The 20,814-nt window shown below is 45.4% G+C and overlaps 2 protein-coding genes across 5 annotated transcripts; one reads left to right on the top strand and one right to left on the bottom strand.

Moving 5' to 3' along the window:
* Positions 1-9,811: 9,811 nt before the first annotated feature.
* LOC100827284 (F-box protein At5g50450) lies at positions 9,812-11,594 on the top strand. Its single transcript, XM_003572505.4, has 3 exons — positions 9,812-10,087; positions 10,226-10,388; positions 10,506-11,594. Exons 1-3 carry the CDS (start codon positions 9,909-9,911, stop codon positions 11,256-11,258), a joined length of 1,095 nt encoding a protein of 364 aa, XP_003572553.1. The 5' UTR covers positions 9,812-9,908; the 3' UTR covers positions 11,259-11,594.
* A 4,653-nt stretch (positions 11,595-16,247) lies between these two features.
* Positions 16,248-20,814, bottom strand: LOC100826981. Of its 4 annotated transcripts, XR_002965728.1 has the most exons (5): positions 20,331-20,814; positions 19,033-19,462; positions 18,842-18,931; positions 16,574-17,867; positions 16,248-16,378 (listed from the first exon to the last, which is right to left on the bottom strand). XR_002965728.1 is itself a non-coding variant. In XM_014900210.2 (4 exons), the coding sequence occupies exons 2-4, from the start codon at positions 19,429-19,431 to the stop codon at positions 16,629-16,631; spliced, it is 1,728 nt and encodes a 575-aa protein (XP_014755696.1). In that variant the 5' UTR covers positions 19,432-19,465; positions 20,331-20,814; the 3' UTR covers positions 16,386-16,628. The 4 variants fall into 4 exon arrangements, 3 of the variants coding, with proteins under 3 accessions (XP_014755696.1, XP_014755695.1, XP_014755697.1); XM_014900210.2 differs by lacking the exon at positions 16,248-16,378 and having other exon boundaries at positions 16,386-17,867; positions 19,033-19,465; XM_014900209.2 differs by lacking the exon at positions 16,248-16,378 and having other exon boundaries at positions 16,386-17,867; positions 20,331-20,812.

The raw sequence follows: 20,814 nt of genomic DNA, 5'->3' as shown, positions 1-20,814 counted from the left end.
CATGACACCAACTCATGCTACACGTAGTAGTAATCCATGGGAGGCTTCAGGTTGGTACCAATACGAGTACAAATCGTGTTCTTGTCCTCTAACGGCTCTTAAATATTAATAAAAGCAAAAATATGGCATCAAGGGTCGGTAACCCATCATTAGTACTTCCTCCGTCACATATTAAGTAATTCAAATTTATCTAATATAAAGGTATCTATGTTTAAAAAATGTCTAGATACATGTTATAAAAAGCCACTTAATATGAGACGTAGGGAGTAACACTTCGCACTAACAAGCCGCCGAAAAACTACATTTCCGACTGTCTTACATGCTCTGTTTTTAGTTTTTTTTTAGAGAACCATGCTCCACTTTTAGAGGAAATGTCTCATTGACGGACCAAAAGTGAAGCCCATCCATAATAACAACATTACCTTGAATCCTTGATGGCTCTAAATTTGGGCCCGTTGGTACCGAGCACTACATCGATGATGGGCCATTATTCAGCTTCTTTTAAAAGGACCGAAGCTGCAAGCCTGCAAATGCTGCACCGCGTCAGCGTCTCATGGGATAGGAAGCGGCACCTGGATCATTAGGAACGCAACTCCTTAAATTTCTACTTGTCGTTAGGGATGGAGAATAGAGAAGCCACCCAACCCACGTACATGCATGTCGGTCGTCGCGCAAAAGAACACGCGTACGGGGTCGAAGGAGACATATGTAATAACGTCAAGCAACCTGCTAATCACCCACCTTTAATTTGTTCCTCTTCACTCTCGTTTAGTCCGTTTCACTTCACCTCTCACTAATACCTAAACCTATCGTAGCTGGTAGCAGTACTCCTTCTGTCTCATGTTAAGTGATGAAATATTACATGCATTTAGACATTTTTTTATATAAATGCATCAATATTTTGATAAATTTGACTTCACATCTCACTAATCCCTAAACCTCTCATGGCTGGTAGCAGTACTCCTTCCGTCCCATATTACGTGACGAAATATTACATTACACATTTTTTGTGTATAAATACATTCATATTTTGACAAATTTGAGACACTTGGGCCGGAGGAAGTAGAAGACACATGAATACATGAGTAATGTGCGCATATCCATCCGGCCTCGAGAAAAAAAAAAGGAATGTGCGTATCCCGAGCAGTAGCAAGGGAGTTTTGGTTAGTTCCTGTCAGATCAATTTGGTCTTGCTTAGGTTATTGATCCCAAGGGAATGAATCGTTGGCCATTCGTTTTAAAAAATTGAGCTCGTTTCTTTCCTTCACTGGCACTCATTTCGTCAAACTCCATGTAACGTCCAACGTCGATATGGTTGCACTGAATGCCAAAAATGTCGTTTCCCCTCAAATTCATGAAGCGTTTATTTCTATTACTCATGCAGCTTTGATTTTCGAGGCTATAGCTGTTTGGGAAAGTGCCAGTTGAGAGCTGCGGCTAGTGTGGATTGTTACTGCTCGAGAAAAAGATCGCATAAACGATCTTCATCACTCCTACTCCGGATCCATTGTAAGACGTTCTGATCATCTAAAAAAATTGTAAGACGTTCTCGAATTTAAAGTTCGACTTAGTTGACCATTAAATTATTCACTCTAAAAATTACACGATTAGAATTTTTCTCGTTTACGAATCCCTAAAGGATGGAATACTAGCTAGACCTTTAAGCCAAAACATTTACTGGAAGGGCACCCCGCCGGCCAGGCCATCAACAATGTAAAGTCAGTTAAAAAAACAATGTAAACTCAGCAAAGACAATTTGCACATGCGTGTGGCGCAGAACATTTGTGCATGTGCGGATGCACACATACATGTGACTTCTGGTGCAAATCTGATACGGAGTAGCGAAGAACGGGAACAGCCGTCACGAACAAATTGATTAACAATCGTTCTGTAGTAGTAGCACTCAATCAGTCACGGACTCAAGGGTAACCTACCTTAGCCGCCAAGCTATCTAACGAAGTGATTAAGGGGTTTATGCTATCAAAACAAAAAAACTAGCGAAGTGATTAGTTATGGGAAACAACACGAGGCGGGCTAATCTTCCTCCCACGCATGCACCATCTCATCTCGGTTTTGTTCGTGAACCTCCCTTTCATAACCTAGAGGCTAGAGTATCCGATCATCTAGTACCAATTAAGAATACGGTTTTGCTATTAAGTAGTAGTCTGTTTTTTAGTTAGATATCAGTCGACGTACTTGGCCGCACATGAGAGAGTGGAATGGGGATGATTCTAAGATCTTAATCCAACAACACTGATACGTCAACTGAGATTTAAACTTTTTTGCTTAAAAATCAAACAATCGAGAAAATAGCCACACCCTTAAGAATAAAATACATGTTGAGTTATATGAAAGTAGTGTGAATGGGTGATCCATCGATCAATGTTTCCGGAGTCTAAACTCTGAAACATATCTAGATCATTCCCGATCTATCAAACATATCTAGATCATTCCCGATCTATCTTAAGTGTTTCTTTATTAAATATAATATTATATTAGATTTTTGATTAGGTGACATTATTTAGATACGATGCATGATTCAGTATCACTTTTAGAAATCAACTATTACAAAAATTGTGTTCAATACTTGGTGTGGACAAAAGTCTAGCGGACAAAATTAAACCAATAAAGAAAAAGAATACACTTACATATTAAAAACATTGTTTGTCCATTTCAAACTATATAGAGTGAATCCATTTAGTTCATATGAGAAATTGCAATCACCAACTAATATATGAGTATTTATCAGCTTTTCTAAAGTATTTATAGTTAGTCCAGATCACATTAAAATTAAAACAAGATCTTGTGCATAAAAAACACAGTTTATCTGACAACAGTGGATCGTTAATCGAGTTTCTTTTCTTTATTTGTTTAGATTGTTGAGTCATTAATCAGATCAACAGTTATGATTCTAAATGAAAATAGAAGAACAATAATTATGTTTTTTTCGTAACGCGATCTAAAAATATGTGTTACATTATGTGTTATATATACGCCTCGTAACGATTTGCAACGATTTTTTCTTTAGGTCTTGTTTCTTTACACAATTTGCAACGATGCAATAAAGATAGGGTTTGGCTATGCAGCAGTCGCCTGATAAATAAGCTTTTCTCCTTAAATCTCTGTCGATGGCTTCCGACCGTTCGATGCCTGCGATCATGATCTGCCCTTCCAAACTGCTATTTCTGTCAGATTGTCATGCGTGTGAACCCTAAAAAAATTGCCCACCAAAAATTATGATGTGTGATACTCACCAACAAATAAACTGAAATTGAGCTCCAAGAGTTTTCATGTGCAACTCATCCTCTAAACCCACCAAATTGCACATCCAGAGATATAATGTACAATTCGACCACAAAAAATCTCAATTGCACACCAAGAGCTCTAATGTGCAACTTACCCTCTAAACAACCCTACAAAAATCGGACATCAAGAGATACAATATGTAAGTCGACTACACAAACTCAATTGTATGCCAAGAGTTTTGATGTGCAACTCACATCTAACTCACCCCCACCCCCCAACAAAACGTTGCACATCAAGAGATATAATGTGCAAGTCACCCACAAAAAAACTCAATTACACCGCAAAGGGGTTTTATGCCCAACTCACCCTTTGTACTTAAAAAAACCCTACAAAATTGCACCTTAAAAGATGGATTGAGCTGCTGGACAGAAAGAAAAAGCAAAAAATAGAGAACTCACAAATATAAAAATTATGGATTGTGTATTTATTAGTTAACTTTTTCTCAGTCAACAATCATGGCCATCCATTTTCTCATCCTTTGTACTTGCATTATTCTTACACAAATTATGGTACGCATTAACATCTCTCGTTGTGACTGTATAATTCACATCTCTTGTTGTGAATCTGATTTGTTCTTAACCTACATGAGAACATATATTCATAAAAATCACCACCCCCTACCCCTTGCTATCGGAACCAAATATGAGCCGATAGAGCCATGCAACGATTAGCAAAAATAGAAAAAACACTATATACATGCCTTGAAGAACGCATCGCTCAGCAAAAGAGATGAAACAGTAGCGCTAATAAATCAGGAGCGTTAGCGGCCTAGGTCCAGCGCTGGACAAAAAGCCCACACATGCTGGCAAACCCAAACGCCCAAAAAGTTCTACCTCCGGCTAAACAAGGCCTGAACACGCGCACAAACACAAGCGATTGAATCGCAAAGCCTATGATCGATGATTCAGAAAAAATCGACCGCCGGAAACTTATTTCTCTCCACGAGCAAAAGATCTGACGGCCAAGACATCGACTGTTTTTTAAGAAGAAAACAGCCGCCTGCTGGCTAACAAAAACGATAGACATATCATGAAATGAAGAAAAGAGATTAAAGTTGAATCGAAGAATCTGGATTTGTTGGTTGATCTGGTTTACCACCAGAATTAATGCCCCTAAATCACGCCCACAATTAAGGACGTTGATTTAGGGACTTGATGAGGTAAATGCCCAAAACAACGTTCTGTCATTTACCCCATCAATCATGCCCTGATCGGGGGCATTTACCAACTAATGGTTTCGGCTCCCTGTAGCGCAGCACCATATAAAATGGGATATTGATCCTCACTTGAGACCCCTGGTTCACGTGAGACCTCAAAAACACACAAGCCCTACCGATCTAGGGAGCGCTGAAGCTGCAGGAAGGTCGTCGACCACGACGTCAACTCCGGTAGCCGGTCAGTGCCGGTAGCGGCCAGAGGGACGTCGTTATCTCCGACCTGCGTCAACACCTACGGCAACTACCACGATGGCATCATCTTCCTGTATGGATCTACCCCTAATCTTTGTTGTATTTGTACTCTAGTACTTACCAGTGAGTAGACGTGTTAATCCTTTTGATGCCTAAAACCTAACAGGATTCTCGCATCTGCAATGTCTGACTTTTGGACATCATCACAGAACTTGGGATACATGTGCATAATAGCCCGTTACATTGATGGAGGATTCAATCACATGAACAAGTTGATTAAGTTGAAAGTTCAAAAGAAGTAAGGTATCCCCACACTTGTTTTGCGATAGAAGAGACGAGTTAATTGACAGAATGTGACATGAAGGGCAAGATATTTATCTTTACATTGGACAATGCAAGCAATAACACTTTCATCTCCAAAGAGTTGATAAAATATCATAAACACAAATTGCTACTCTAAGGAATGAATCTGCATGTTCGATGTTGTACAAACATTAACATATTGGTTCAAGATGGAATGAAAATCATTCATAGAGCTATTGATAAGATATGTGGACTCCTCAAGCATATACAGTCTTCTCTATCAAGCCTTCAAAGATTTCAATACAATTGGAAAATTCCCAAGGGTTTGCTTTTGAGAAAGGAATGTTTGTTGATGTGTCCATTAGATGGAATTTGACCTGGAAAATGCTTGTAGAAGCATTGATATACAGGTCTGTCCTAAATAGTTATGCTAATCAAAACGTGCAAGATTGTCCAATCAATGAAGACTGGGCGAAAGCAGAAGCCATATGTTACTTTCTTAGCTTGTGAAGACCTTATCAGGACAGTTTCGGCTCACAGGAGGCCAACATCCAGTGGTGTTGTGCATTCGCCATGCACTGAAGACCGGGTTTGGCAGACTAGTGAAGTAATAAAGGAATTAGCGTCAATGATGCACACAAAGTTGGATAGAAACTGGGTCCTAATGAGAAGGATAATGTAGATCCTAATCATCGTAGAAAGAACAAGGACATTGGGTTAAACTCTGTACTTGTGATTGTGACATTCTTGGATCCAAGGAGGAAAGGAGATTATTTAGATTTTTTTCTATACCAAAGTCTGTAACAATGATGATCAGATTTCAAAATATGTGGACACTGCAATAAATTGTGTTAGAAAGTATATAAGAGAATACGAGCTAATTGCAGCGACAGGTGCTACATGCCCCGCACCTTCTAGCCAAGGAGGCAGTAGCACCGTTGGCTCACCGATTATGGGGAAAAGGAAGCTAGAAGAAGAGTTTGCTTGGTTTATATCTTGTCAGAGAACAACTCGTGTGCAAAGGTTTTATTGGGATATGTGTCGAATATGTGTACAAGTACGGTTACAGTTGGACCTGGAATTATCGAAGGGTTAGGTGTTGAAGTCAATCACGTGTAACCTGGGCCTAATATATAAAGGCACCGCGGGGTAGCCCAAAGAGACCATGACAACATAATAGCAATAGGCTCGCAGGGGTAACCGGCGGCTTGTGCCCGCACCAAGGGTCGCCGGTGTTGCGATATTATGGGGGAGGAGCGCCTGTAGTCATGCCCCGGGGATGTAGGCTTCGGCCGAACCTCGTTAACAAATATCGTGTCTCGGTGTCATCCTTGATCGTGCATCCGCCGAATTTCGTAACGGGTTTGAACTTGACATATGTTTAGAAGAAACATATGAGGTGAACAATACTAAGTTCCATGTGTTGAGTTGGTGGAATAGTGAAAAATATCCTATATTGTCATCTATGGCCCGCAAGTTCCTTACAATTCCTTTGAGCACCGTGGCATCTAAATCAGCTTTTAGTCCTGGGGGTCGGATATTTGGACCGTGGCATCTAATATCTCCAAGCTTAATTAACGTGATAATTTGGTCGGGACACGACGACAATTACAAAGACTGGTAAGATGTTAAAATGATGTAGCAGCAATGGAGCGTTCAAAATAGAACGATCGGTTCGCAAGACAGTAAAAAAGAAATGACATGTTCTAGTTATACCATATACACACAATTATCAATATAAATTTTTGAAGTTTATTTTTATTAGAAAATAAAACGTATACGTAGATAGTAGGATATTGAAAGTTGCATAAGCAACAATTTTGATATATGTCAAAACAATTAGGGGAAATTTTATGCATGTGGATGTTCGAGCCTGTGCATTTTAAATTTTAATGAAGACGAAAATACGTTTATACTTAATGCTAACAAAACGAGTGTACCGGTTACTTGCTTTTTCAGAGTATTTCTTTTCGAGATGGAACACAAAAATGTTCTTTTTCATACCAAAATTTATCATATATAACACTTTGACAATGTGCCTGCACATATATACCACTCTCATCATGTCCAAAGGTTAAGGTTTGGATTGTTCGAGAGCTATGCTGCTCGGATCATGAACATGAAAAAAAGAAGTGAATTTTAATTTTTACCCTTTTTGAAAGTATTGTCACATTTTGCCTTATTTAACAAAAAAACAAATCATTTTACACCATTTGAGATACTTTGAGACCATTTTACCCCACATAAGATATTTAGCCATCCCGGTAGAGTGGCCCTATTTGTCAGGACCAGGGTTTAAATTTTTAGCAACCCCAAAATTTTGAATGTCGTCAAAATTTCTGATATTCCAAAAGTCGTGTTATCTTGATTAAAGCATCATTGTCTTTAGACGAAATTTTACCAAACTTCAAGTTTAGGATTTAAATTTTGTTTGAATCCTCACACGGTGCTACCTTGTGTCCGATGTACATATGGATGTACATGGTGGCACTTAGTCAGCTCGAGCGTGGGCATCCCATGCCAAATCAGAAGATGAGTTTGAAAATTTTGATGGGTAAAAAAAAATTCTACCTCAAAATTTTGGACTAGATTTAAATTAAATTTAAATGCTAGAATTTGAGTTTGGTCAAAATTTTCTGAATTCATCGATTTGGGTCGAGATAATACAAAAATCATCAAAATTTAACTGACCTTTGAAATTTTCAGGGTAGTGGAAATTTTGAACCATGATCAAAAGTGTGTTCAGGAGGTACCCCTTCTACGTACGTGGAGGCACCACGTGGCCTGACATGTTGGACCAGTCTATATATTAGAATGACGGAAGGATTTAAAAGAAATAAAAGTGCGTCAAAAGTTTTTTAAATGAAACAAAAAGATTTTTTTCACTAAATGGGTTAAATATGTCATAACTTTCTTAAGGGGTAAACTTGGAATTTACTAAAAGAAAAGCCCCAAAAATACCACGTAATATATGGTAAGAAGATCGAGCAACACGCGAAGTTAGAGTGTCTCTGCTGACGTAGGTAACCTGACAAGAGCTCTCCCATGATCTCATCTATAGCTTGTTTAGGCCTGTCATTTCAGTTACCTCTGGTCGAGGAGCAGTTAGTATGCAGTTACAGTTTTAACCGTGGTTAGCCAAGTCCAAATCCAACTAGTTTTACCCCAGCCGGCCCCGGCCACTTTTCCTTCTCCCGCCCTTGGAAGTGTAACGGCCAACTCATCTACCGCACCGCTGTACCGCACGTTCTTTTCCTTGGGTTTCTTTGACCCACGTCCACATTGACCAACAGTTTTCGTTTCTTTATTATCCACTTCAATGTTTTTTGTCTTTTTCTGTTCGAGAACAAATGCGTACCTGAAATGGTAAATAAACGGACGTATGGACGCCTGGTATATTCCCTCCATTTCACAAAAGTTGGCGTATTTTGTTTCATTAAGATAAGGCTTTGATCAATGATAACTCTATTAATATGTGTTTTTACATACATAAAATTTATATCAATAAATTCGTTTTTAAAAGTTCTTTCTAATAATCATGATTTTGTATCATATATGTTACATATTAATAGTGTAATTCTTGGTCAAAGCCTTGTCTTAACGAAACAAAATACGCCAACCTTTATGAAATGGAGGGTGTATTATAAATTCAATCCAACCTACGAGTCGTCCAACAAAACATGTCTCAAATTTATCAAAATTTGGATGTATCTAAACATGACTTAGTGTATAGATGCATTCAAATTTAGTCAAAATTGAGACATCCTTTATTAGACGGAGGAATACAATATTTGCAGTTCCTCTTCTTTCTAAACAATTCTAAAATCAAAGGTATTTCCTCTTTCCTAATATATAATGTCAATACGGAATCTCATACTCCGTAGCAGATTAGTATTAGGAGGTTATCATGATAAAAAAACTTAGTTATGTTAGATTCATATCGAAAAATAAATTTTTACTACTTCCTCCGTCCCAAAATAAGTGACGTTGATTTGTATAAACTCTTATACAAATCAACATCACTTATTCGGACGGAGAGAGTATATTTTTTATATAAGTATGTTAGATATTATTTGTCTAAGTATTGGTCAAAATCTGACACAAAATTCCATATTTGGAACTAAGAAGCAATCTGCAGTGCTCAACCTTAGATGCTTAATTTGTCGTGACAACCCCGATTGTGTATTCGGGAATAAAAACGCGTCAAAAGGCCAGAACCATCGAACCAAAGGCGATCCCGTTCTCCGGCACATTCCTTGCTGGCAGGCCAGCGTCAATCCCAAACATTATGTGGGTACTATTAATGCCGTCAAAATAAGAAGCTTGTAATTGAATTCGCAGGCAGAAACCGATCGCAGAAAATCGGAAGCAGTAAATTACTGGTATGTGCTGTGCTACTGGCGTTGCCCAGAGAGGGGAACCCAAAAGGAAACGAACGGGTACAGAGCGAATGAAATTTCAAGATTAGCAGAGGAGAAGAGGAGCCAAGAAAGGCTGCAGGAGTTAAAGATCGTGCGGGTGGCATGGTAACCGCCAGCCAAGTAGCGATCGGTGCCAGCCAAGTCGGCAACCCAAATCCCGAAACCGCAGCTCTCCCTGCGCGGCTGCGCGCGCTGCCAGGAACGGACTGCCTTTGCCACGCTCCCAAGCAAACCACCACCTGCAAAGGACGGGCGGCGCGGTCAACCGCGCCGTTGACGTTACGCCTCGGGGGCACGGGATGGTGATCCCCGCCACGTTTAATTAGAAGGGGACCGAATCCAAAGGGCACTCCACGCAGCTCTCTTCTCGTCCCGGCTTGTCCAGTTGTTATATATAGCTCTCTGCTCTGCACCACCGCGTCGCCCTCGTCTGTCTTTTATCTTCCCTCTCGACGTGTCACGGGAGGCGCATGGCGGCGATGTGGAGCGGCAAGAGTTGGACGGACGAGGGGGCCAAGAGGCGGAGGACGACGCTGGCCTGTGGCGGCGGGGCGTTCGACGAGCTCCACGACGAGCTGGTCGTGTCCATCCTCGCGGACGTCGCGGCCACCGCTAACTCGCCGGCCGACCTCGCCGCCGCCACGCTCACGTAAGCACGCCGCGCCTTCGGTTCTTGCTAGTTCTTTCTTTTCTCCTCGATCGTGTTGATTCTTGGATTTTTTTTGGGGGGGGACGTTGTACGTCGATCGATCCTGTGTTTGATTGGGTTGGTTCGTTTCGGTTGCAGGTGCAAGAGGTTCCGGGAACTCGGGCAGCACAAGCTGGTGCTCGCGCGGGCGTCGCCGCGCTGCGTCGCCGTGCGCGCCAAGGGCTGGTCCGACGACGCGCACAGGTTCCTCCTCCGCTGCTCCGACGCCGGCAACACCGACGCCTCCTACCTCCTTGGCATGGTACGCGCCTAGTACGAACATCCCCGAAACATTTTCTTCCTTGACTTTCAAGCATTCGCGTCCAACAATCGGCGCTCACGACGCCCTGTGTTGATCTGTTCTGGACGGCAACTGCAGATCCTCTACTATTGTGCGGGGAACCGCCCCGCAGGATCGGAGCTGCTGGCGCAGGCGGCGCTCCGCGGCCACGCGGAGGCGCTCTACTCGATGGCCATCATCCAGTTCAACGGCAGCGGAGGCTCCAAGGACAGCCGCAACCTGCTCGTCGCTGCCCACCTCTGCGCGCACGCCGCCGGGCGCGGCCACACCGACGCGCTTCGCGAGCTCGGCCACTGCGTCTCGGACGGCTACGGCGTCCGCAAGTCCGTGTCCGCCGGCCGCCGCCTCCTCGTCCAGGCCAACTTCAACGAGATGTGCGCCGCCCTGAGAGCTGGGGCCGGGCAGGGCGTGCAGCGCCCGTCGCACGAATGCCTGCTCAGCGACTTCGGCTGCCACCACGTCGCCGCCGGGCGCGCGCGCGCGGCGAACGGCGCCAACGAGTTCCTGGCCGAGTGGTTCGCGACGCGGCCGGCGGCAGTGGCCGAGGCCGCTGCCGGGGCCGGGCTGCGCCTGTGCTCGCAGCCGGCGTGCGGGCGGCCGGAGACGAGGAAGAACGAGTTCCGGCGGTGCTCTGCGTGCGGCGTTGTCGTCTACTGCTCCCGCGCGTGCCAGGCGCTGCACTGGAGGGCAGGCCACAGGACGGAGTGCGCCAACGCCAACGCGGCCGGGAATGCCAATGCCAACGTCCAAGCCGGCGCGGCTGCCGGTGGTTCCAACGCAAATGCCGCTGCTTCTGGTTCCGGCAATGTGGATGCGGCGGCCGCCGTCTGACAACTGACAACCGTGGCCACCGGCTCTGGCTCGTGGGCTCGTGGGCTCGTGGCTCAACTGTTGTTTAGGGCTGCCGCTGCTGATTAGTCTGTTGGTCTTATCGTTCTTAGTTTCTCGTTCCTCTTTGTTGTCATCTTTTGATCCTGGACCGCTTGTTCTTGTTGGAGTATGCTGGAGACCTGGAGTAAGTTTTCCTTTTCTAGGTTCAGATTAAGAACCCGTAATTTGTGAGTTCTCCATTTTTGACGTGACGGGTTGCGGTTAACGCACCACACGTGGAGTACATGAGTCAGGCTAGTGGACAGAATTTCAAAACCAATAAATTTCCATGTCTAACCTGGTGGGTGGGTGGGTTATAATTGAATGGTTGGTTTGGCCATATCGTATCACCAAAATGTAGTGGTAGTAAATTTGGGCAACACTCATGCCTCCGCATGAATTTAATTTGACGTTAGTACAAAATTCATTGTAGCCCTGATGGCCTGATGTACCTTTACTTCAGGTTGAAGATGGCTCGAGAATTCAAATGTGTAATCCATTCTCTCTATTTTTTGAAATGGAAATGGGTATAAAAAAATCTATGGTCCCTTAAATCTTACACTCCGGTGCACCACCAATCAAGAAGACACACATGAAGAAGAAACATAGCTATACCATCATATTTTTGCAAAACAATGTTGCAAAACATGATGCATCTTGTAAATTTGGTATGGTGCTCTCACGTACCTTTACGTAGGCCGCCTCCCTCGAGATGACTAAAAAATTTATTTAAAAATGTAGTAACACATTATCTCTATCTTTTGAAATGGAAATGGGCGTCAGAAATCTGTCATCTTACCTTTCGGTGCATCATGAATGTAGAAACGCAAAGGAAAGAAACAATGTGGTTATACAGATAATATTCTGGCAACACATGTCTCTGACATTGCAGAACCACGACGCATCACGCAAATTTTGGTTTGTACGTACCTTTATGGAAGCCACTAGACTTAAATTTATTAACAAGTTATCTTTATTTATTTATTTTGGAAATGGAAATGGGCATCAGATATCCTCGTCTCTTAAATCTTGCCTTTCGGTGCACCGCTAATCTAGAAGAAGCATAGGAAAGAAACAACACGGCTGTACGATCATCATATTTTGGTAATACATGTCTCTGACTTTGCGGAACCACGACGCACCGCTCAATTTTTGGTTTGTAGCTTTGACGACGTACCTTTACGCAGTCCACCAGACTACTGGGGATGACTTGGAAGTATAAATTTATTACCCGTTATCTCTACTTTTTTGAAAATGGAAATCTGTGTCAGAAATTTGTCGTCTCTAAGGGCATGTTTGGTTGGTGTCCTGAGCTTTGTGCCTGACAAAAAGCCATGCCTGAGAACTCCCTGAAAATTTGGATATTTTTGCCTGACGAGGCATATGTGTAGATGGGGTGTTTGGTTAGAAATCTGAGCTGAGAAATGCCTGAGAGCGGATGTATACGTTTTGATAGTCACAAAACGTAAATGCTTAAACATGTTTCTATTAGAACCTCACTGAAAACGTTTCCCTCCTAGTAAATTCGTTTTTCTGATTTCACTGGAGTGAACCACCACGTGAGTACTAGGCTCTAACACAAGATCAAACAACCTGAGCATATAAATTGTACGAGTACAATCAATTAAAGTCCGGCTGCATGCAGCAGCCCGATGCCTCTGGCGGCGGAAAATCGAAGATGTCCTAACTCAGATCGGGAGGATGGCTGCATTTTGTGGTCGATTCCTCCATGGCTCATCATCGGTTACAGTGGGTGCTGGTCCGATTTGGACATATGAAGTCAGATTGCAGCCCAGGGCTCCTCGATTGTGGCCATGCTGGCTAGACCCCGACGGGGCGGAGGATGAATCCCTTCTAGCGGCGTCCTGATCATGGCCATGGTGGCTAGATCCCGACGAGCGGAGGACAGAGCGGCGTCTTGATTAAGGCCACGACGAGCTAAGCACAGCCGGCGGCGGTGATTACGAAGCTGTTCAGTGATTAGCGTTTGCTTGCCGATGGAGCCTGGCTCAGGCGCTCGTTTTCGGAGGCCTGAGCGAGGGAGCCTCGCCTGGACCAGGCAGCTCGTCAGGACGGCAACCAAACAAGTTGCCGGCAACTCTCAGGGACGCTTCAGGCCACGCAGCAAAGCGTCAGCGCACGAACCAAACAGGCCCTAAAATCTTGACTTTTGGTGTACCAGGATATACAAAACGCATTGGAAAGAACCAACACCGCTATACCCACCATATTTTGGCAACACACGTCTCTGGCACTGCAGAACCACGACGCATCGCACAAATTTTGGTTTGTAGCTCTGACGTAACGTAGCTTCATGCAGACCGCCAGGCGGGAGATGACTTGAGAGTTTGAATCTAGTAGCCCATCGTGCCTATTTTTCTTTTCTTTTTTGACACAGAAATGGGCGTCAGAACTATGACGTGCCTAGCTTTTGTCTCTCTACCCCCTCTTGGCCGAGCGGTTCGTTCCCTTAGAGCTACAATAATATAATAGATCCTAGCAGGAACTGGGAGAGAGATTGAAGCCAGCGCTTCATTAGTCACCGGGCTGTAGCGCAAAGCAGGAGCATGAAAGCTCACATGCAGCCGGCCGCTAGCTGCAAAGCAGGCGCTTCTCTCTTTTCTCTTAGCATGTTCTTCTTCCTATTGGCAAATGCAAGCAAGCATTAAATGATCAAATATTTAACTGAGCCAGCTTAATAGCCATGCTATTATACCAATATTTATTTGTGATGGGTTTAGATGAGATGGCATGAGTATACACTATACAGCCAACCTAATAGCCACCTTATTATTCTTGCTCTTAGGGCACGAGGCATAGCGCCTCGGACAGAGGCGCTATGCGCCGAGGCATAACCTTCCCTCAAGCGCTACATGAACGCGGGTGGGGCCTGGACGGCCCCGCTTCGTCACGCTGGCAGGGGCATAGCGCCGGACTCTCAGGCGCTATGTTTCAGTGAATAGCACCTTTCATGCAGGCGCTGAGACAAATAGTTAGATTTGAGAAAAAAAATTGCGTGATGTTTATCTTTTCAAATTTCTTTAGCTTTTAGATGTTTTTTTTGAGAATAACCCGTAAATTTATTCAAACAAGAGAATCATTATAGGTACAATGTTTTGGATCATAGATTTTAGAAACTCTAAGATAACTCCAATAATTAAGAATTAGAATGAAATTTCTTAAAGAAATCTTCTCCGTGATTTCATACTTTGCAACATGAAATTCTATTGAGACTTCAACATAAAGACTGCAATCAGACTGTAGCAGCAACATCATTACTGGTATCCCTGCACAAACTTGACTACCTTCAAAGGTTTCGAAAAACCTCTTGAGTCGCTCATCCAAAAAGATGAGAAGTCATGAGCGTTGATCGTACTTGGGCCGGGGATGATCCCCTAAACGTGCAGTCGTCGAACCGCAAGATCTTCATCAGAACGTCAGAGAAGTATTCCAAAATTACAAAACATAAAATCAACAAAAGCACCATGACACACTAACAAAAACTCAACAGATACGTGTAAACAGATCTGCGAGTACACAAATCTAAGATCCATAAGATCAGGTACACTAAATCCGTGGGATTAAAACTCTCTGGCTCCGCAGCAACGCCCGTTAAAGCACCACCACAGTAGAGGAAGAACTAGAGTACCTTTATTCGTGACGGCATCGCACCCTCCGCCATGACGTTGCCGATCAGAACCACAATCGATATAAGCAAAAACTTCTGGATAATTTTGGCGAGGGGAACCGAAAATCTCCGATGACGGCGGCTAGGCCAGTGCTCCTGGAAAACCTAGCGAGGATGTCAACGATAATATAGATTAGTTTTGTCGTTTTTGACTCCGCACCTGTAACCGATCAGCCCATATGCCGCCGCCCTGCCCGCTCAAGACGACTGGCAGTGGCAGGCTCACCGCGCACGTCCACCGGTCCACGCCACGGGCCAGAAATGTTCCCAGGTATATTGGTCAACCCAGCAGCTCTAGGACGGATCCATCCACTTGTGCGGCCCAAGCCCAAGTGCCCAACCTGGAAAATGACCGGCCTCCTCTCAAAAAAAAAAGGAAAATGACCGGCTCGGGTAAGTCGCGTGTGTATCGACCGACCCCATATAAAGGATCTTATTCTAAAAAAAATGTAAATGATCTAAAGCCGATCGATCCGGCGAAACGATCGGACGCGTGCGGCCTAGATCACGTTTTCGTCTAATCTAATGTTGCAAATATACTCTGTGTTTACATGTATGTACCACCCCCAGCATGAAATCTTGCACCTGTCTCCTCCCGATTTTTTAAGAGATTTTTTTTTGTAGAGGAGCTCGCATGCAGTGAAGGTGTATGCCAACAGATTTGGGCTTGGATTTGGGATGCAACGGTACAAGGTTCGACGTAGTATAATGTCCCTGGCTGGGCTAGCATTCATTGGTTCTAGCTCGTTCATGTACTAGACTAGATGGGCCGGGCAACTAGTGATTTGTAGGTGGCCTCTGATACAATTTGCCGATAAATTGGTAATTACGAATTCTCAAAATCATATGTAAATTTAGTTTTAGACTAAAAATTGTTACTGTAGTATGTTGCTACAGAAGTGTTTCTTTGTACTCACTCGTGTACAACATACACAAAATGGATGTCGCCCATGGAAAGATCCTCACGGCGGAATAACTCGCCATCCGGGGATGACCCCACAACCCTATTTTCGGCTTTGCTTTTTTTTTTTTTGAAAAGGGGTTTGAAACCACGGCTTTGCTTAATCTGTGACCTGCCTCTGTCGGGCAAGTGATCTGGGGTTTCATTTGCGGCTGGCTAGATGGCAGGGCTCTCTCTATTGGCTAGATGTCAGGCAAGTGATTGAAGGCAAGTAAATACTCCCTCCGATCCTAAATTATTGTCAAAATATTACATGTATTTAGACGTTTTTAAAAAATATATACATTCATATTTGGACAAATTTGCGCAGGGCTCCATCTTCCTCCCCCTCTTGAAGTAGCTCACCTTGTCCATGTGGAGATCAAGTTACAGTTGCACAATTCTATGTCTACAATCGACATTTCTTGTGTGCCAGTGTATAGGTCTCGTGATCTGCATGTTGGCCAACTTTTAGAAGTTCCAATTTCTAAATAGCAAATGCAGGAAGAACATATATATTGACACTCGCCCGCTTCCCAGGAACACAAAACATTCCTATGAAAGAATGATCATCCAGAGGAGAAGAGAGCAGATGAGGTATATATGCACACAGTTTGAAGGGAAAACAAAACCGGTATTAACACCAACCGATCGATCCGCCGCCAACTGGATCATTTCGCTCCACGCCAGTCTGAATGTCTCATCACCGTTTTCCGTCTTCATCATGGTACATCAGACCGTAGCGATCATACTGTCTCTCAGCATGTGCTTCGTCTGCCTGCGACAGGAAGATGAACCCATGCCCGGCCAGCATCTGCTCCCTGAGGTTCTTGATGGCCTGGTACCTCTCCGAGTCCTCGTCGACGTCGTCCCTGGTCCGGACGCTGCACCCTTCGTCATCGTTGTCCCACGGCTGGCCTCCTTCAAATTCCCCCAGCGATTGCCGGTCGAACCACGGATCGACCGCGCATTCCGACGCCGCCTTCTCCTTGGAAGCAGCAGCCGTGCCGTAGCTCCAGCCGCATTCCTGCCTGCTGCCATCCGCGTTCAGCTCGATGGAGTGCATGTCGCTGCCTTCCGAATCGTCATCATCTTGGGCGCCTCCTTCGTCTTGATCTCCTCTATCCGTCTTGTTGCCGAGAGCAACCGGAGCGATGGGGTCATCATCGAACGCGCCTTGAGATGCGTTGTGATTATCGTCATCTGCCGCGGCAGGCGATTCTTTCTTGGTGGTGTCGAGGAAGGCCTGGAGCTCGCCCCGGAGCTGGTCGACGACGGCGTTCTTCTCCTCGAACTGGAGCCGCGCCTCGAGCAGCTTCATCTGGACCCGCTCCTCACGGAGCTCGTCCGCGAGCCGCAGCATCTCCCTTTCCTTGTCCAGATCCGCCTGCGCGGCGGCCCTCATCTCCTCGCCCCCCACGAGCTCCTCGCACACCTTCTCCAGCCGCTCCCTCGACTTCCTCTCCCTTTCCAGCTCCTTCTCCGCCGCCCGCAGCTCTCTCTCCGTCTCGGCCAGGGCGTCCCCGAGCTTGCAGTTCACCCTTTCCGCCCGCCGCCTCGACCGCCGCTCGCCCTCCAGCTCTTCGGCCACGACCCGCACCGTGGCCGCAGCCTTCTCCCGCTGCCGGATCTTCCACGCGTGCGCCTCCGCGGCCAGCCGCTTCTTCAGGAGCTCCGCCTCCTCGGCGCCGCGGCGGGACTCTTCCTTGGCGAGATGCCGCGCGTGGGCGCGCGCCAGGTCCAGCTCGCAGCGCAGGGCGGCGAGGAGCGACGCCGCCGTGGACGGGTTCAGGTCTCCGGGGGCCCAGATGCTGGCCAGGACTCTCACCAGCTCCCTGGACGCCGTCAGGCTCCTGTACATGTCCTGCAGGTGGGCCGTTCTGTTTCTGTACTCGCGGCCCATCGAACACATCGAACTCGAGTCTTCACCCCGTGCGTGCACCTGACATAGAGTGGAGTACAAAATTATGAGAATTTTTTTTGCTGCACGTGGTGAAGCAATTACTACAGTAAGTTTTATTCGGTCAAACAGAGACCAGGGAGGATGATTAATTAGGTGCGGGATGAATGATTTAGCTAGCAAAAAGACATGATGGTAATATGGTATGCATGATGAGGCGCCCCTTGTCTTTGACAGACACACAGTCGCAGGTCAGGCTGTCCTGCTGGCCCTCTAGCTTGTGCAACAGCTGCTGCATATGCATAGTATGCACCAATTGAAAAACAAGTTCCAACTAACAGCTTAGCTTTGGACAACCGCCGAATCTTGTCCTCTCAAACAGATGGCTAAGTTCCAACTAGAAAACCCATTCTAGTCTAGGACGCCGGCGCCGCGCGCATAGAGATCACAACTGCTCGATCACGTACTAATGCTTTCCCTAATTAACAGAACAGCCTTCTAGACATGCATGATGAGGAGCAGCATTGGCAGACGGATAAACAAGTCACGTTTGGTACAAGCCTAGATCGTAGCCTATGGTTTACAATCCATAGAGGAAGTGGACAAAGGTGCATGTGGCTGTCACAAGGCATCCTTGGAAATGCAAGTATAATGTTTAATGTCAGCCTGTAGTGTACTACTGCTACCACTACAATACTCATATATTGCATGACAGCATGAGGTAGCAAAAAGATTCAGAGACCAAATACTCGGAAAAACTGGCATCCAAAATGGTAAGATTTTCAGGCTGCACATTTTTGTTCTGTTGACCAATTAATGGTAAGACTGTTACTCTAAACAGGACTATCCGAGAAATTAATTAAGACGCTTAAGTTGTTAATCCATGAGTGATATGGAGAATGCATGCATTTTGGTCTGAAAATGTAAATGAACAGTATCCAAATCACTGTGATAGTACAAAGTTATATACTAGTAAATCATATCGCAAATGTGTAAATTGGGAGGGAAAGAATTACCCCCACAGTGCCGCCGTTGCTCAGTTTATCTGAAAACCATTCGCCGTCAGCATCCAAAACCCTGCTCTTCGTTCTTGACCTCTTGGGAATCTACGCCCGCAAAAAGGAAACAAAGATCATGATCAAACTGCAGAAACACAACGGTTAAAGGTACAGTACAACGGAACACGGCGTCCCGGACAATGACTCACCTCTACCGATGACGCGCAGCGCCGATGTGCCGCGGAGCCCCGGGCCCCGGCCTCTCCCTCCTCCTCCTGGAGGAGCAAACTGCCCTCATTCATCTGCCACAGAGCGTTGACGAGCTTCCGGGCCGACACCTTCGCTGACGAGTTCACCCCGTCAGAGCGACCGCGCGTCCAGGACGACTCCGACATCTTCCTGCTCGGGCACGGCGAAAATCCAGCGCCTCCTCCCGTCCGCCGGAGCACCACCACGCCTCGCTTCAGCCTCAGCCTCCTCAAAGAGTCCGACGTCGCGCCGGACGACGACGACAGCGCGCACCGCTTCCGGATCTTGGTCGTGCAAGGCTTCCTCGTCACTTCACCAGCACCAGCGGCAGCTTCTCCCTGAACGTCGCGCCTCAGCATTGCAGCCTCGCACTCGCGCTTGGGCTTGCTTCTTCTTGACAAGAGCAGCAGCGATGATGTTAGGCTATTATATACACTACTCCGACTAGTATGCGATCAGGAAGGCAACGACTTGATCCACAACTCATGATAATAATACTCCTCTTGCATTTTGCGTCGGGATTTAGATTTGGGTTGGATTCGCTTTTTTTACGCAACAGGGACAGCAAGAACGATCGATGTGGTCCTGTGCTAAACAAACAGTGCTCGGATGAACTGTGTGTCACATCAAACTGATCAAAGGGGAAAAGGCGGAGGGTCATGATAGCATGCAGCTTTAGTGGAAGGAATAAGAAGCAAGCTATGGCAAAGGAACATGTAACCATCACACCTTTAAATGGGAAAAGAACTAGAATCTCTCTTAGTCACCTGTATTCACCTTTAAACAGAGAAAGAGGCTGTGGAATCCGTGCCGTATGGACCGAAAGATCGATGAATTTTGTGGGAATGCATCAACATCGTTCAAATGGATTACGTGATTGGATCATTGAATGAACCAAGGACATAAACTGCTATCCGTGAAAAGATTGCCGAGCTCTTACAGTTGGAACAGGGTAATTAAGCTGGCATGTTCAGATTACTGTAGCAGGACCACATGTTCAAATGAGTTCAGACTGTCTAAATCAAGGGCACGAAATGCCACAACCAAAGGATAAAAGATCTCGATGGAACTTTGTGCCAAAACTAGTTGCAGGCAGTTCAAGCACTAGCACGGCCAAAATAAGAGAGGCAATAACTGCAGAACGATGTAACTAATCTCGAGCTCAAGCACAATGCAAGAACAACAAATCAAATTTAAAAAAAAACACACCAAGAGGGCAAGAACTAGCTGGGAAGAAAATATCTGTCTGCTTGCGTACCCATCAAATAGAAAGGAGGAAGAAGAAGCTATGATGCCAAGTCCCAGTCCCAGTTGGTTGCGACTTGGACGCTCAGTTCATCCTGCGATATGATGAGAGGACGGGGCCGGCATTGGCAGCTGTTTGGGCAGGGACGGCACACGAGTGGGGGGTAGGATGAGGAGACAGGGTGATGGATGCGTATATGGGGTGTGGGGATGTGTCCTCTGGCCTCTGCAGCAGATTGAGATTTGAGCGCCAGCGTGAGCTGTATCTGTAAATGTCTGTTGCATATGATTGGAGACTGGATGTGTCTGATTTGTGCTATTGATTGAATCTTTTGTTCGGTTTCAGGAGAGGTGGTTTACATCCAGTAGTATGGACCATAGAGGCTGAAATGGCTTGGTTTGAGAGATTAAAGCAATCCGATTGCTGCATTTTGACATCCTAGTCCACTTTAAGTAAGGGTCAGGAGTAGTAGTTCGTTCGTCACCAAGCAGCCAAC

The sequence above is a fragment of the Brachypodium distachyon genome, chromosome 3 (assembly GCF_000005505.3).
Source record: "Brachypodium distachyon strain Bd21 chromosome 3, Brachypodium_distachyon_v3.0, whole genome shotgun sequence".
NCBI lineage: Eukaryota > Viridiplantae > Streptophyta > Magnoliopsida > Poales > Poaceae > Brachypodium > Brachypodium distachyon.
The sequence above is the reverse complement of the archived record's forward strand: the minus strand, read 5'-3'. Positions and strand labels throughout refer to the sequence as shown.